This window comes from Aquila chrysaetos, chromosome Z (assembly GCF_900496995.4).
Source record: "Aquila chrysaetos chrysaetos chromosome Z, bAquChr1.4, whole genome shotgun sequence".
In the NCBI taxonomy this organism is placed as follows: domain Eukaryota; kingdom Metazoa; phylum Chordata; class Aves; order Accipitriformes; family Accipitridae; genus Aquila; species Aquila chrysaetos.
In genome coordinates this window covers 75576562-75591205 of record NC_044030.1, presented here as the reverse complement: position 1 = coordinate 75591205, position 14644 = coordinate 75576562, and the positions used below count along the sequence as shown (strand labels likewise).

Here is a 14644-nt window from a genome sequence, read left to right as displayed (position 1 = left end):
AGATCACTGTACACAGCTTTATACCACATTTCGGCTTTTCTGAGCCCGGGACTTTGTAAACATCAGTGCCTTGGGGAATCCCAAGGGTGGTCGGAGGGGCAGGGCTTGCAGGTCACTGTGTGTCATGAGCGCGTTCATGTTGGCTGGGCAGGTGTAACGAATTAAGTGTTAAAAGCCATTCCTGAGTGTTGAGCCAACTTGCATGACTACATCTGAATTCCTACTTCCTATTTCCTCTTTTCAAAGAAAATAAAGGGACTTTGCCCTGCTGTAGACCTGCAAAGGCACAGATATGTGCAGAGTTTCCATTCCAGGGTGGTAAATAATTGGCAGGGCTCTGCAGCTGTGCTTGCCCTTTGACCTCTCATCATGGCTGGATGCAGGTCTGGAGACTGCCTTTAGTAAATGCACTTCCAATGGTGCCATGGGTAAAGTTTTGAAGTAGCAGCTGGAAAGAGAATCCCACAAAGTTACCCCTTGTCACGGTTTCCTGATCCTCTTCCTCCATCCTGAAAAGCTACCTGGGTAGAATTTGATGATTTTTCTCTTTCTACACTTTTCTTGGCATTACCAAAACAATTGCCCTTTGGTGTAGAAATCTGGGTATTTCTGTAGTATATGTATAATCAGTCTGACACTTCCCAGAGCATCACGGGTGGCCATGCATGCTCAGAAGGTAGGACATGTCCCAAAAGTGTTGAGTTTACCCCGAGTATACAGAGATCGGCCATGCATCCTGGGGCTGATACTCCCTATTTCTGTTATTCAACTAAATAACTCACGTTAGGGCTTAGTATCTTAAACAGTATGGGACCACATTAAAGTAGCTGAAATCAGTATGCAAGAAATGTAGAAGACTTAAGAGGAAGCTGGAAGTTGGATTACTGGAAACTACTAAAGGAAAAATTAGAAATGAGGAATGTACTGTGATGTCCTTCGGGGAAAGGTCAGCAAATCAGTCTGCTTATAAACAGACAGCAGCTATCTCTGCTTTACACAAGTTAAGATAATTTCCTACTAAAACTCATGTATGTTAGCTTTATGCAAATTGAGAGAAATCTATAGAAAAAAGAAGATAAAAGAAGGGCTGTACTCTAAGATGATGCTTTTAGCACTGCATTCACATTTCATCTGCCAATACTTTCAGGTGTCCGTCGGGAGTTAGTTTCCAAACTTGGTTCAGATTTCATCCTCTAGAGTCTGGCACCTTCATGGTGAACTCCAAGGTAATATTTAGAGCTGTGGAATATAACCATTTGTTTTCATTCTCATTTACTAAGAATATGGTCAGAGATTGTGTAATGCTGTCCTATATGAATTCTTTATCATTTATCTTTGTTTCTTTACTGACTGTATTGTGTGCTTCAATTTTTTAAGCAGAGTTTTCTACTCATTGTTGTGAGAACCTAATTTCTTTGGGGAGGTTTTGTGTGAAGCTCCTCCAGTAAAGGGAAAGCAGCTCTATACTAGCTTTCCTCAGCTGAAACTTCTGGCTCTGACTCCTGCACTATCCCATGTCTCAGCCCTGGGACACGATGTGCCCAGTTCCTCCCTGAAGGTGGTCGAAGAGATGCATTTTATTTCTTGAGTAAAGCCATCTGGGAGGTCCCGCATGGCCAGTTCATGACTTAGATGGCAAACCGCAATTCCTTCAGCAGTAGCAATATGGACTGCTGCAATTTTGTGTCCATCCCTTAATTACTCAGTTTTTGTTCTACAAGGGCCTTCCAGAGCTAATGAGCAAACTGAAATTTTAAGTCTTGGTCAAGTGATAATCTAGATGGCAAAAGGCTGCAGAGAAGGGCCATGGGGACATCCCACCACGTACCAGGAAGGTTCACCTGCCATTTGGGGCATATAGTGCCGAAACGTAAGTGCGGAAGAGTGCAAGACTAAATTAACAAGTACATAGTGAAGAGTAGGACAGAGGCATTAACTGCTGAGAACACACCCTGGACTGGAGTGTTTAGTCATAGAGACACAGCTGGGAATTGCATGTTTTAAACTTGAGGATGGAAGACAAAGTATTGCTATGAAAGCTCTGAAAATTGAGGGAACAAAGCACCTCACGTCTAATAGCAACACCACCTCCATTTCTAAGCTACAAGTGGGAGAAGAGGAAGCGAGTAACTAGTAACTCTACTCCCTCAAGGAAACGTGGGTATCAGAAACAAGAACACAGGAACTAGGGAAGTTCCCCACCTTTTTTTAGCTCTCTTGAAAGCAAACACAATTACTTGTTCATGGGCACACACAGACTTCTTTGTTGTGTGGTGAACCTCTTCCTTTCATCTTCCAAAAGGCCGTGAATCCAAATTACTTCAGGCCGGAGACTTCTCCTTAACAGTACCTGAAGGGTGAGCCAAAGCCCATCCATATCAGCAGAATGCCTACGCCATGGCTGGATATGAGGCACAGTTAAATCAGGGGTCACCTCTCACTCTCAGTTCTTCTCAGCCTACAGTCCAAAGGGAGGTGCTAAGGATCATAAGCTCTTAGAAAACAAGAATGATAAACAGCTATATGGTCCTCCTGATACCAAAGAGCTTGAGTTCACTCTTCTGTCTTGGAATGAACCCCAGAAAAGAAAAGAGCAACATTCAGCTCCCAATTTGGATGCCAGTCCTGAGCTGGGTGGTGGAAAAAGTTGCCAAGGGGTCCTTGCTGGAGTTACTGGGCAGCCCCGATTCTTTCTGCCCAAGTAGCTTCTCCAAACACAATGCGGATGGAAGGTCCTTGGGGAAGATTTCCAGCTATCCATCACCAGCTGGGAATCTGGTCCACCTAGTTAAATAGCTGTTCCTTGCAGTACTCTTCCTACTGGGCATGAGGACACCTGGGCTGGGAGAAGAGAAGCTAGTGAGAACCATCCAGCATCTGAGTCACAGGGTACAGGACAGGCGGGTTCCAGCATATCCATAGGGAGAAATACTCGGTATTAGGCCTAGACAATAGTCTCTTCTCTTTGTAAAGTACACATAGAGACTTGAAGCTTTTGCTAGCAGTGTCCTGTCTCTTCTGTTCTTTCCTTTAGCAGTGAAAATTTTATCTAGCACATGACTGCAGTAAAAATATGTGGTTGTTTTACTTTGCCTACCAGGCCCTTGACATACTCTTGGCTTTGATTTCGTAATGAAAAATGCATGTGTGAGTCACTAATCATGGATTTGGTATTGAGAGAAGCTATCCAGCTAAATGCTCATGTTGTCGTCCCCAGCTCCCATACAGCTGCTGTAACTAAAATATCCAGCCCAGATAATTTAAGAAACAGGCACAAACCTACCCCTTAAGGAAAGCTACACGCTCTTTAGCAGAAACTAATGGTAAAACACAAACATGAGTCTAGAGGCTGGCTCTAGCTTCCCATATTTGTCCCTGAATCCAAAAAGGCCTTTGCCTAATCAAGGTAAACCTTTATCTGGCTAAGACAAATGCATATTTGAAGCAGCGAATCTTGTAAATGAAATCTCATAAGCCCATATGTTCTTCCCTGTTAGCAACTGTCTTTGATTTGCTAGAACATTTTTCTCCAGAATTGCTGTGGTTTTCAGCTCCAGGCCTTTGAAAAGTTTCTTGACCAAACTTTCTAGAACTAAAACATATTCATGCTGACGTCTGCATGGGAACTTGGCACACCTAAATGTTGGACAGGTATTTGGAAACACTTGTCTTGGTGACTCTGGAACTCACCTGTGCTTCCAGAACTCCAGAGGGCTTTCCCAGGGAAATAAGTTATTTTAAATCTTCTATTCTTTTCTGAGGCATGGGTGACATTTGTAGAGGGACTGTTTCTCAGGGAGAATATATAAACCAGCAGAGGGTCGGTGGCAGCTTCTTGTGTGGACTTTGTTCCAAGCCCTTGGCTTCTAGGTTTGTTTTCTCTCACTCTGCTTCACTGCTCCTTGGGAAACACTTCAGCCCTGGCTAGTCCTGTAGTAGGAGCTCTGAACTGGTCACATAGCTTGTAAATTGGCACATCTTATGCCTTTGGATATGCTAGAGAACATGCTGGGGACATTAGTTAAAGCATCCAGAATCCTGGTTTATGATTTACCACTGCCATATGAGGAATGCTTATCCTGAATCTATTGCCCTGAAATCACCCCTGGCAGCAGCTGCAAAAAGTTTCTTAAGAAACAGTTGCAATAAAGCAAAAATGCACACCATCTCCTCACACAAGAATTGCATCTGAAATGTCCTTCTCCTCCTGTTCTCAGTGATTTGCCAGATATACTCTTCTGACACACATTTTATGAAGTCTTTCTTTACAACTTCTTTCTTAGGTTGCCTTCCTCAGCAGGAATCCTTATCTTGGAGAACTTCTATAGCTCATTCCTTCTTTGCAGCCTCTCAGTGACTCTGGACAAATTGAATCTCTCTTCTCCCTTCTCCTATGCCTACTCTGAAATGTTTCATTTCTTCACTCCCAAAAGTATTTACTTCTAATTTATTCATGAGATAGTCCTGATTGTGTTTCTAACCACTGCTCTCTTCTTAGGCACTAGCAGAGATTTTATATCGGATTTTGCTGCCCTGGCAACTTTGCTGCATTTTTTTAAAAATTTATTTCAAAATTATTCTGAAATGCATTCTTTGGCAATAGAGAGGAACGCTGCAATAGCTGAAACATCACAGTTTTCGCTTCGTGCTTGTCACAGCAAGGTGAAAATTAACTCTGCCTTTCCAAATGGAAGCTGCTGCTAACGTCACAGCGCTCTCTGCTGTTAGGAGCACACAAAGACGTTTCAGGTATCAGCCCAGCTGACCCTGTTGATTTGCTGCGTAACACTGCACTTTTGTTTGGAGAAGTGTGCTCACGTGCTCCCCAACATTCTCCTCTTCATTCACATGTAAGGGAGCAAGACATGGACACCAACTGGATGTACAGTTTTGTCTGTGAAGTAGGATAGATGTATGAAAGGTCAATCCCTTCTCTTCATCTTTCCTTTCACCTTTCCTCCCAGCTCATTTGCAGTGACATTTCGTGTAACTTTTATTAACACCTGGCCTAAACCATTTCAGTCTCAACCTCCTCAATCACCTGGCACTTCTTTTTTCTTCCATCTTTTTGTGGAGCACTGCAGCTGCTGCATGGGTGGCAAATCATGTACTGGAATAGCTCTTCTCTCCGCACAAAATAGAGCCTTTCTCTTTTTCCCCCGCTATTTTTGTAGTTTGTAGTTGACTGTTTTACTACTTGATGTAACTTTTCTTTCATTTTTAATTTAGCTTTGATTTGTAGCTCTCTAATGCCCTTCCTCATTTTCTTTCTTCAGTTGGACCCATTTAATCAGTTCTGTTCTTTCCGATACCATTTTCCTTGGGTTTTTTTCCCTTTCTTCTGTCTTCTCAAAGTCACAATTCACTCAAAGACTACTCCTTTTCACTGGAAAAATGCAGCTACTGAGGTTATTGATCATCAAAGGGAAAATGGCTGGGAAGAGCAGACATTTTCCTGCTAAAATGTGTGTGCTCTTGGTTCTGTAAAAGACCACCAAAATGACAATGAACTTGAAACAGGATACATTATAGGAAACAATACATTTGGGAATGAAAATGTGTTGGGTGCCGTTCTTGACACTTATGGCCGTAGAAAACTGGTTGCTCTATATGAGAAATAAAGGGAAAGTCATGTACATATTGTTCTGTTCAATGTATTTATCAATCATCTGGATGCAGAGTTGAACACACCATTAGCAAGTTTGCTGATGATACCACACTGGGAGTTGCTGGTGACTCTCTTGAGGGACAAGAGGCCTTGCAGAGGGATCGAGACAGGTTGGAACACCGGGCAATGATCAATGGGATGAAATTTAACAAGTCCAAATGCCAGATTCTGCACCTAGGACGGAGTAACGCCAGGCACAAGGATAGACTGGGAGATGACTGCCTGGAGAGAAGCCCCGCAAGAAAGGGATCTGGGGGTGCTGGTCGGCAGCAGGCTCGATGCGAGTCAGCAGTGTGCCCTGGCAGCCCAGAGGGCAAACCCCATCCTGGGGTGCATCAAACACAGTATCACCAGCCGGTCAAAAGAGGTGATTATCCTGCTGTATTCAGCATTGGTGCTGCCTCACCTTGAGTGCTGTGTGCAGTTCTGGGCCCCACAATTTAAGAAGGATGTCAATGTCCTGAAGTGCGTCCAGAGGAGGACAACAAGGCTGGTGAGAGGGCTGGAAGGAATGTCCTGTAAGGAGCAGCTGAGGACTTTGGGTTCATCTAGTCTGGAGAAAAGGAGGCTGAGGGGTGACCTCATTGCTCCCTACAGCTTCCTGAGGAGGGGAGGCAGAGGGAGGTGCTGAGCTCTTCTCCCTGGGATTCAGTGACAGGATGCGTGGGAATAGTTCAAAGTTGTGCCAGGGGATGTTCAGACTGGACATGAGGAAGCATTTCTTTACCCAGAGGGTGGTCAAGCACTGAAACAGGCTTCCTAGAGAGGTGGTTGATGCCTGTCAGTATTTCAGACGCATTTGGACAATGCCCCCAGTAACATGCTTTAACTTTTGGTCAGTCCTGAAGTGGCCAGGCAGGTGGACTAGATGGTTGTAGGTCCCTTCCAACTGAAATATTCTATTCTGTTCTAGTCTATTCCCTCTCCAGTTACAAAACACTACAAAAAATTACTGAAGTTACTGGGAGCAATTGGGAAGGCATTCAATTATCATAGGCACTTTACTGTGATGAGCACACTCCATTGCTGATGCCACAATGCTTCCTTCATGATTAACCCCCCTTTTTGAAGTTGCAGTTTTGCATGACCATATTGGCAACACTCTGGATTACACTGGCTCCAATTCTTAAAAGTACCTGCACTTTTCTCTCATGCATGTAAATACATGTTAGTTACCTAAATACGCCATTCTAGCCATCCTAAGGCATACTGAGGTATCCATATGGGGCTGACAGCTGTGGGCCTGCACCTCTGAGACACGTCCCCTTTTGGAGCAGTGCATACCCTAGGAGCATATAAAATGACAGTAAACTCCCCATATTCAGGCATCTTCATCTCTCCCATATTGTTCTGACTTGCACTGTTAGCAATGCAGCTCAGCTTACTGTTTTAGAAAACATTAACTTGTATAACCAGCAAATTACTGGCACATTTAAATGTATGCCAGAAGTTAAGTCTGTGATAAGGCTGTCTTGCGTATTCTGGACAGAACTTCCTAATTGTATATGCATACAATTAATACAAACACGATGCAGCATGCAGAAAAGGAAAGAAAAAAAGCTTACATAAAGAACAAGGTTTGCAATTCTCATGTAGAAACAAGAGGCTTTTTGTCTCCCTTTTACTGTAGAAAAAGCGATCTATTTTCTCTTGGTCAGCTATTCCATTATGCAATCTTAGATTTTTAACTACAGAAACTTCAAAAATCCATAGAGGTTTCTTGATGCCATTCTATGTTTCTTTGGATTTAGGATATTAATCTGAAATAGGAGTGATGTAGAATATATGTGAAAGTATTTAAACTAGGCTGGGCCTCTAAAAGCTGATAGGCTTTAAACTACCCTGCAATAAATGAATCATTGGCTTCAGAATAAATACTAATGGCCATGGCTTTGCAAAATAGTTTCAGAAAATACAGGTGTTAAAGAAGATGACTCTTTATGATGACCCTTGCTAATGCAGATATGTTAAGGCTGTTAAATGGGAAAGTGTGCACTGTGCACAATAAAAATCCCCAGCAACAGCTGCCAATCATGTACCCATGAAAGACAATGACCTTTACCCCGTTAGGAACTTTACAATTGCTAAGTATTATTAGGGCAGCATTTCTTAAAATGCAAACTGCAAAGCATCAGAAAGCATTTCAATAAACAACAGCAAACTTCTCTCAGTAGTACGAATATATATGCACATTTTCATAATCCAAATGAGAAAGTGGAACAAAATGGGAAAGTACAAATAAACAGATATTTACAGAACTAAGCCTGATTTTTATTTGGATGTAAATCAAAACCATTGTGGTAACTCTGTAGATGACACTCCTTGGATTTTTCTTCCTCCCCAAAAAGCCATGTATCTGTTTCATTTTAAAAAGGCTGAGAAATACCATGCTGAAGGAAAAAAGAACTCTTGAGAAGATTTATAAAAGAATCTCTGAGGAGAAATTTAATTTGCTAGCCTTTTTGGCTAGAAAGATCTTTGGCTTACAGCTGCCAGAAAAAAAAAAAAAAACCAAACAGAAAAAACAGATGTTTTTGTTGAATTTATCACTATATTTTGTAAACCTACAACGTAAGTGGAAAAAAACAGATTGCAAATTGTGCCTGCTACTGTTTTTTCCTCTATTATTAATGCTATGCTATTGTCCTGGTTTCGGATGGGATAGAGTTAGTTTTCCTCCTAGTAGCTGGTATAGTGCTGTGCTTTGGATTTCGGATGAGAATAATATTGGTAATACACTGATGTTTTAGTTGTTGCTAAGCAGTGTTTACACTAAGCTGAGGACTTTTCTGCTCCTCACCCCGCCCCACCAGTGAGCAGGCTGGGGGTGCACAAGAAGGTGGGGGGGGGGACACAGCTGGGACAGCTGACCCCAGCTGACCAGAGGGATATTCCAGACCATATGACATCATGCCCTGTATATAAACTAGGGGGAAAGTTGGCCGGGGGCCGCTGCTTGGGAACTGGCTGGGCATCAGTTGGTGGGTGGTGAGCAATTGCATTGTACAACTGAGCAAGTGCATTGTACAACACTTGTTTTGTATATTCTAATTATTTTATAATTATTATTATTTTCCCTTCCTTTTCTGTCCTAGTAAACTGCCTTTGTCTCAATGCATGAGTTTTACTTTTTTTTTCTTCTGATTCTCGCCCTCACCCCACTGCGGGGGGGGGGGAGCGATGAGCGAGAGGCTGTGTGGTGTTTAGCTGCCTGCCGAGTTAAACCATGACAGCTATTAAAATCCATTTGGGTAGTCCAAACAAGTCTTAATTGTTTAATAAAGAAATGAATTCAGCATTGTATGAATACTTAACAGACTAATGATCAGCAGATACTCAACCAGCAAGAAGAATGTTAAATATGCATACAAATTGTTGTAGGAATATTTAAAGTTGATTCCAACTCTCAGGAACTTGCTACGTACAACAATTTTAAGTACTATTAAATCACTTCTGAGTAGTGAAATAGGTCTAAAAATAGAAGCAGCAAATCACATTCAATAGCCCTGTAAGATTAACAGTTCATCTAGAATTTCATAAAAGGGCAAGAAGTTGATGGACTATGTCCAACAGACTTTAATTTCTATCAATGCCTCTACACAGGAATCCATGTGAAACCACACTGCTCACAGACAAGACGCACTTAACAACTAGGCACACAAGTCAAAGTTTGAAAAAGCTTCAACACAGAACAGCTCACATACTCACAAACTGTTACTCTAAGGTGAGCATTGAGGGGAAAATTCTTGCTGTGTACATTTCTCATTTGTGTAATGATGACTATGGTGTCTGGAATTTTGAGATTTAACACACAGCACTGCTGAATAAAAAAGCAAACACTGCTTATTAGTAAAACTGCTAGCATTACCAAAACACAGGGTATTAAAATGATTACTTGTTCATAAGTTGATTACTTGGTCTTGGTTTTGTCTTCCTAGGTGCACAGTGTAATATTGAAAGTCAAAGCTAGCTCTGTACTTTTAAAAACCTTTTGTTTTTCCATTCTGCTTAGATTAACAAGAGTCAGAAGCTACCTAAAATAGCCCATTAAAACATGACAGGAAAACCAGAAACAAACTGCAAATTCACTCTTCACCACACAGCGCAAAAATCATGGTCACAGCTTCATATTTAATGTGGAATCACTTTAAGTATACAATATTTCAAAAGATCCAGAAACTGGTTAAGAGTTAGAAGCCAGCAGAACAAAAATACAGGAAATCCAACATACATCTTTGACCTTTTTAATCCTGAACTTTAGAGTCACACGCCTGAATAGACAAGTTTGCTTTATGAGGAAAGAAACTTTGGTATGGAGTTGAACTAGCCACATGAATAGCACCTGTAGCTTTCAAAATAAATAGTAATGGCTAACTAGACGCCATGGCAGCAAGATATCCTCTTAAAAAAAGACTATGAACAAGCATATGCTTGGAGCTATGCATGAAGGCTGAACAACACAAACTAGTGCAATCTTTTTTTAAAGTAACTTTAAAGCATTTCTGCTTTCTGTATTTCTGATGCTGAAACTAGTAAGAAATCTTTCCTATAATGAGAAAGCTTTCCTTTTATTTGCTAACCACTAATAATCACTCCCTTAAAAATTGCACTCCGATGCTTGAAGAACACGGTATTATATTTTTTAAGTCTTTAGACACCCTCTATTTTTCTAAAATACTGTATTTTTATTCCATAGGCCCATGCTGTTAGCAGTTAAGTGTTGCAAACAGAAACATCCCCCTACTCCAGGAGCTGCTTACTAAAATGGTCAAAGATAAATTCGACCTCAAAATGGAACAAAAGGTTTTTTTAATAAATGGTACCAGAAATAATAAATGATCTTTGTAATGTGCGATACTCTCCTACAGCCATCGATAAAGTAGTTACCGGAATGTTAGTCTATGTTAATCTATGTCTTCTGGGTTTGCAACAAAGCTAATAGACATTGAACAGAAAGAGTGAAACTTCAGTTTCCAGTGTATAATGAATTTTAGTAATTTAATAAATTTTAGTTTTTATTTGTGTATTCCACTGTAGTGCTGTGACAACAAATCACACCTGTGTACCAGAGCATACATCAACAGTATGATGTAACTTTACTTACACCACTGCTATATTTAGCTTTTTGAAAGAGACATAAGCATACACTATGGCCACATCAAATAATTTTCTGGGTTTTTTCTTTGATAACCTTCACTTTTTCAGTAATACTTCACTTTTAAAATTTGAATTATTGAAAAAATCACAGAAAGTTTATACAGGAATAGCTATAAGGAATAACCTCACAGGCACTGATAGGACAAACATTTATTTTAAGGGCTGAGAGGCATTAATATCATACTGACAAAGCTGACTGAAAAGAATGACTAACTTTGTCTGAATGGGAAATGCCCACTTTTGTTTGTATGTTGAGAAAATAAATTCAGAAAGTTATTTTTTGGCCTTGCTATGTCACAAAGTCAATCATACAAAGACCTACGCATTTAACCTAAAGTCATAGTTTTAAAAGCCCTTCTATCAAAAACATCATGCAAAACTTTGATCAATTATGCAGCTGCTTTAAAACTGTTGCAAGACCATACTGTATATATTAGCTTTTATACTGCTAATGCACAACTAACAGCAAACTTGATTAGATTAACACAAATTTGTCTTAATTACACCGTTATATCACACTAAGGAGACAAATGCCACAAGATTGGCAAGAACATTTAATTCTGAGCACTCAAATGGCAGGATAATTATGTGTTGTAACCCCTTCACATTTAGAAAAAAACATAATCCTGCAGTCTCACTTTACAAAAAAAAGTTCTGAAAAATATTAATTGGGAGGGGAACAGTTTATACTATCTAACAAAGTAACTTATACAACTAGTGTCAAAGGCAAACAAAAACCCTTCTAAATAAAAAGTCAAAATACACATAGCAACAGAAGCACAAATGCTGCATTAAATAGTCAAGATAAGAAGACAACACACTTGTTAATAAAAAAGACAAAAAAAATAAGAAAAGTTACTAAAGTTAGGAACACATTTAAAGAAAACGCAGTGAGGGAAAACTGTTTTTTCCTACAACAGAGTTTCCATTTGCGGTCTTTCCATCCATAATTTGTCTGGTACAGTACATCCATTAAAATATTCAGAATCTCACAGAAGAGCTAGGTTGTTCTCTTCCAAATCTAATTCCCAATTTGGTTTTGGATGTTTTAAACAGACATTATTATGAATGAAGTAAAAGCAAGGCAACAAATGGACTTTTTATCACCTTTGATCTTACCACTGATGACAAACATTTTTAAAAGTTATCATAATCTTTTTTGTCTTTTTTTCCCTCTGCTTCAAATCCATCAACCCCATCACTGTCCCTTCTCCTTTTACGATTATTATGAATGTTGAAGCGTTGATTCATCTGTGGTAATGGATCCATTCCTAAAACTTTGTGTATTTGACGGAATGCAAGGAGTCTCAGTGCAAACTAGAAAAAGGGTAGAAAGAAGGTATTTCTGTTAGAAACAAATGTAGACTTTGAGTACTTTGTCAAACAATTAATGAAGAACGTTCGCGGTGTATGATATTATCCTTAGCTCTCATTATCCCCTCTTCCTTCCCCCTACGAAGTCAACACAATAAAACGTGTGTGCCACATTTGCTGCTTCTGTACAAAGTACATCATCTTAGCTTAAAAATATGTACATGTGTTTTAGCTGCTGGACTTGGACTGAAGCAGCCACGGCTTCTCACATGTCCCATTGCACGTTAGTAATCTTTGGCAAAAGGATCAAATGAAGAGGTAGACGCAGTAACCTCTTAAGCTGCAAGTGTGAATGGTCAATACTGTAAATGGATACAATAAATATTAAAAATTAAACTTACACAGATTTATTTATAAAATATTAAATGCCAATGTAATTTTAAATCCCGTAACATACTGCTGTAGAGTAAGCATCTTTACAGATATATATAGATGGGAGTGCTTCAAACTTTTCAGGAAAATGTTAATTTTAGTGCAAAAATGAACACTATTATATATCCTCTGTTGTGACATGTTAATTGCCTAGCTTAAGTCTGATAAGACCGGACTCTTGTATTCTAAGAAAGGAAAATTAATGTCCACCATATAGCTCCATTTATAAAAAACAAAAACAAAACACAAAGCAAACCAAAACCCACCCCAAAACCCAGCCATCAAATTTAGTTACTTCACACATTTCCTTACCTGTGCACTTGAAGTAATATCCTCTCGTTGCTGATCTGTCATTACAGCAAGTGTATCAAAAGGATCTTTTTCACAAGGGTCCAGAAGGCCAGGACCACCTACAATGGTTAGGCTAATTAGTAGCACATCTCCACCTTATTTCAATCAAGATTAGATATTTTACACTAGTTAAGCATAAGCATACAGACACTGATCAAATGCAACTTGCCTTTAAGGATGATTCCTGAAGATATACACTCAAAAACTCTTCTCAGTGCATCCCCAGGACTCTGTGGTCCAGTAGCGCTGCTAATTGCTTTTTCCACGAGCAGCTCCATAGCCTAGATCAACAATAAGAAAATCCAGCCAATTTAGAAGACTGATTAAAACAGAAAAAAGCTGCTACTGTTGTTCAGTACAGAACTTCTGAATCGGGAATTCTGAAGAACATTACGCATCACAGAACACTTTCAGTCAAAATGGAAAAAAAATCAGTATTTTATAAAGATGAATAAAAAGAAGGCTGGTGCAAGATTAATGTTGAGTACTGACACTGATATGCTGCTTCTCATCACAAGTCGTTCAAAAGTTTTGTAGAAATTTATACAGTAGTAGCCCACATATGTAAGTAGACAACTTGTCTAGCCGTTTTTTGAGAGGGTATGAAACATGATGGGTCACCTAAATCTGTCAGCCACAGGAATAAACAGCACACAGTATAGCTAATGAAATTAACAGGATGCTATAGAAAAATAAATTCTTTCTACAGGAGTACAGAAACTTAAACCATCAAAAATGTAATGATCTTTTAACATTTAAGTGATTACTACTTCTTCAGTTTAGCAAAACTGAAGTTCACAGCAAGTTTTCTCCGATTATAGGATAACACTAACTCAGATGTTAAACAAGTGTAAAAAAACCTTGATGATAAACAGGTTTTCTAAAATTTATACATTATTTGATATTTAAATGGTTCAAATTATTAGCTGTATTTTAAATATTGTTTTTTCTGTAAATATTTCCAGTGTTTACTTTTAGTAGACACTATTTTTTCCAGAAAAACCCATGAAAGATATTTGTAAAAGTAAAGAATAGCTTTCCTTAGGTTTTTTTATTAAATAGATAGTTCAATAGTGCCTCCTTGGCAAGTTTAATTCTCAAACAATGTGTCTCTCTTGGTTCTTTGTGGTTCTTTTGGCCCTCCCCCTCCCCATCAAGTTTACAGTTGTTCAAATTTTTACTTTTACTTTCCAGGAGTAAATGCCTATTGTGATGCATGCCAGTAACTATATGCAGTGTTGATTACAATCCTTCACTAAGGGTGCCCATTCCTTTCTATTTTAGCTCCATTTAACTGACAAATATCAATTCTTGAGCATGGTATTTCCATATTCCCACAGTATCACGCAGGATTTAGCAACAGTAATTTAGTTGCTTTCAAGTATGACGCAAAATACAGCACGAAAGAAAAAAGCAGATCATGTTTTTCCATTTATTCAAGTCTAGTTCTTTTGGATCCTCATACAATACACTAAGGTCTAAAACTTAATCCTAGGAAAATGTCAATTATGATGCCCTGGTGTTTAGGTGCATGAAAGGCTGGATTTCAAGTTTGAAAAACCAACCTTGAATAATAATTCCTTCTAACTTGTAGGAACTTGACAAAATTATCCTAATTTAGTTTTTATTTTTAGGTACATGAAGAGGGTGCTACTAATGTCTATGTTTAGACTTCCTAGTATCTTCTATTTTTACAACTACCTAGGTTCTTTTTGAGAAGCT

The 14644-nt window shown here is 39.3% G+C and overlaps 1 protein-coding gene across 3 annotated transcripts in view; it reads right to left on the bottom strand.

The window, feature by feature from the left end:
* Positions 1-9779: 9779 nt before the first annotated feature.
* Positions 9780-14644, bottom strand: part of ZFR (zinc finger RNA binding protein) — a 48481-nt gene continuing 43616 nt past the window's right edge. For 2 of the 3 annotated variants that reach the window (XM_030004443.1, XM_030004444.1), the window contains exons 18-20: positions 13092-13203; positions 12884-12981; positions 9780-12142 (exon numbers count right to left, since the gene is read on the bottom strand). In XM_030004443.1, the coding sequence (XP_029860303.1) occupies positions 11963-12142; positions 12884-12981; positions 13092-13203 (390 nt within the window). In that variant the 3' untranslated portion in view covers positions 9780-11962. Of the gene's footprint in view, positions 12143-12883; positions 12982-13091; positions 13204-14644 lie in introns of those variants that run through there. The other variant, XR_003921935.1, reaches the window with a different exon arrangement.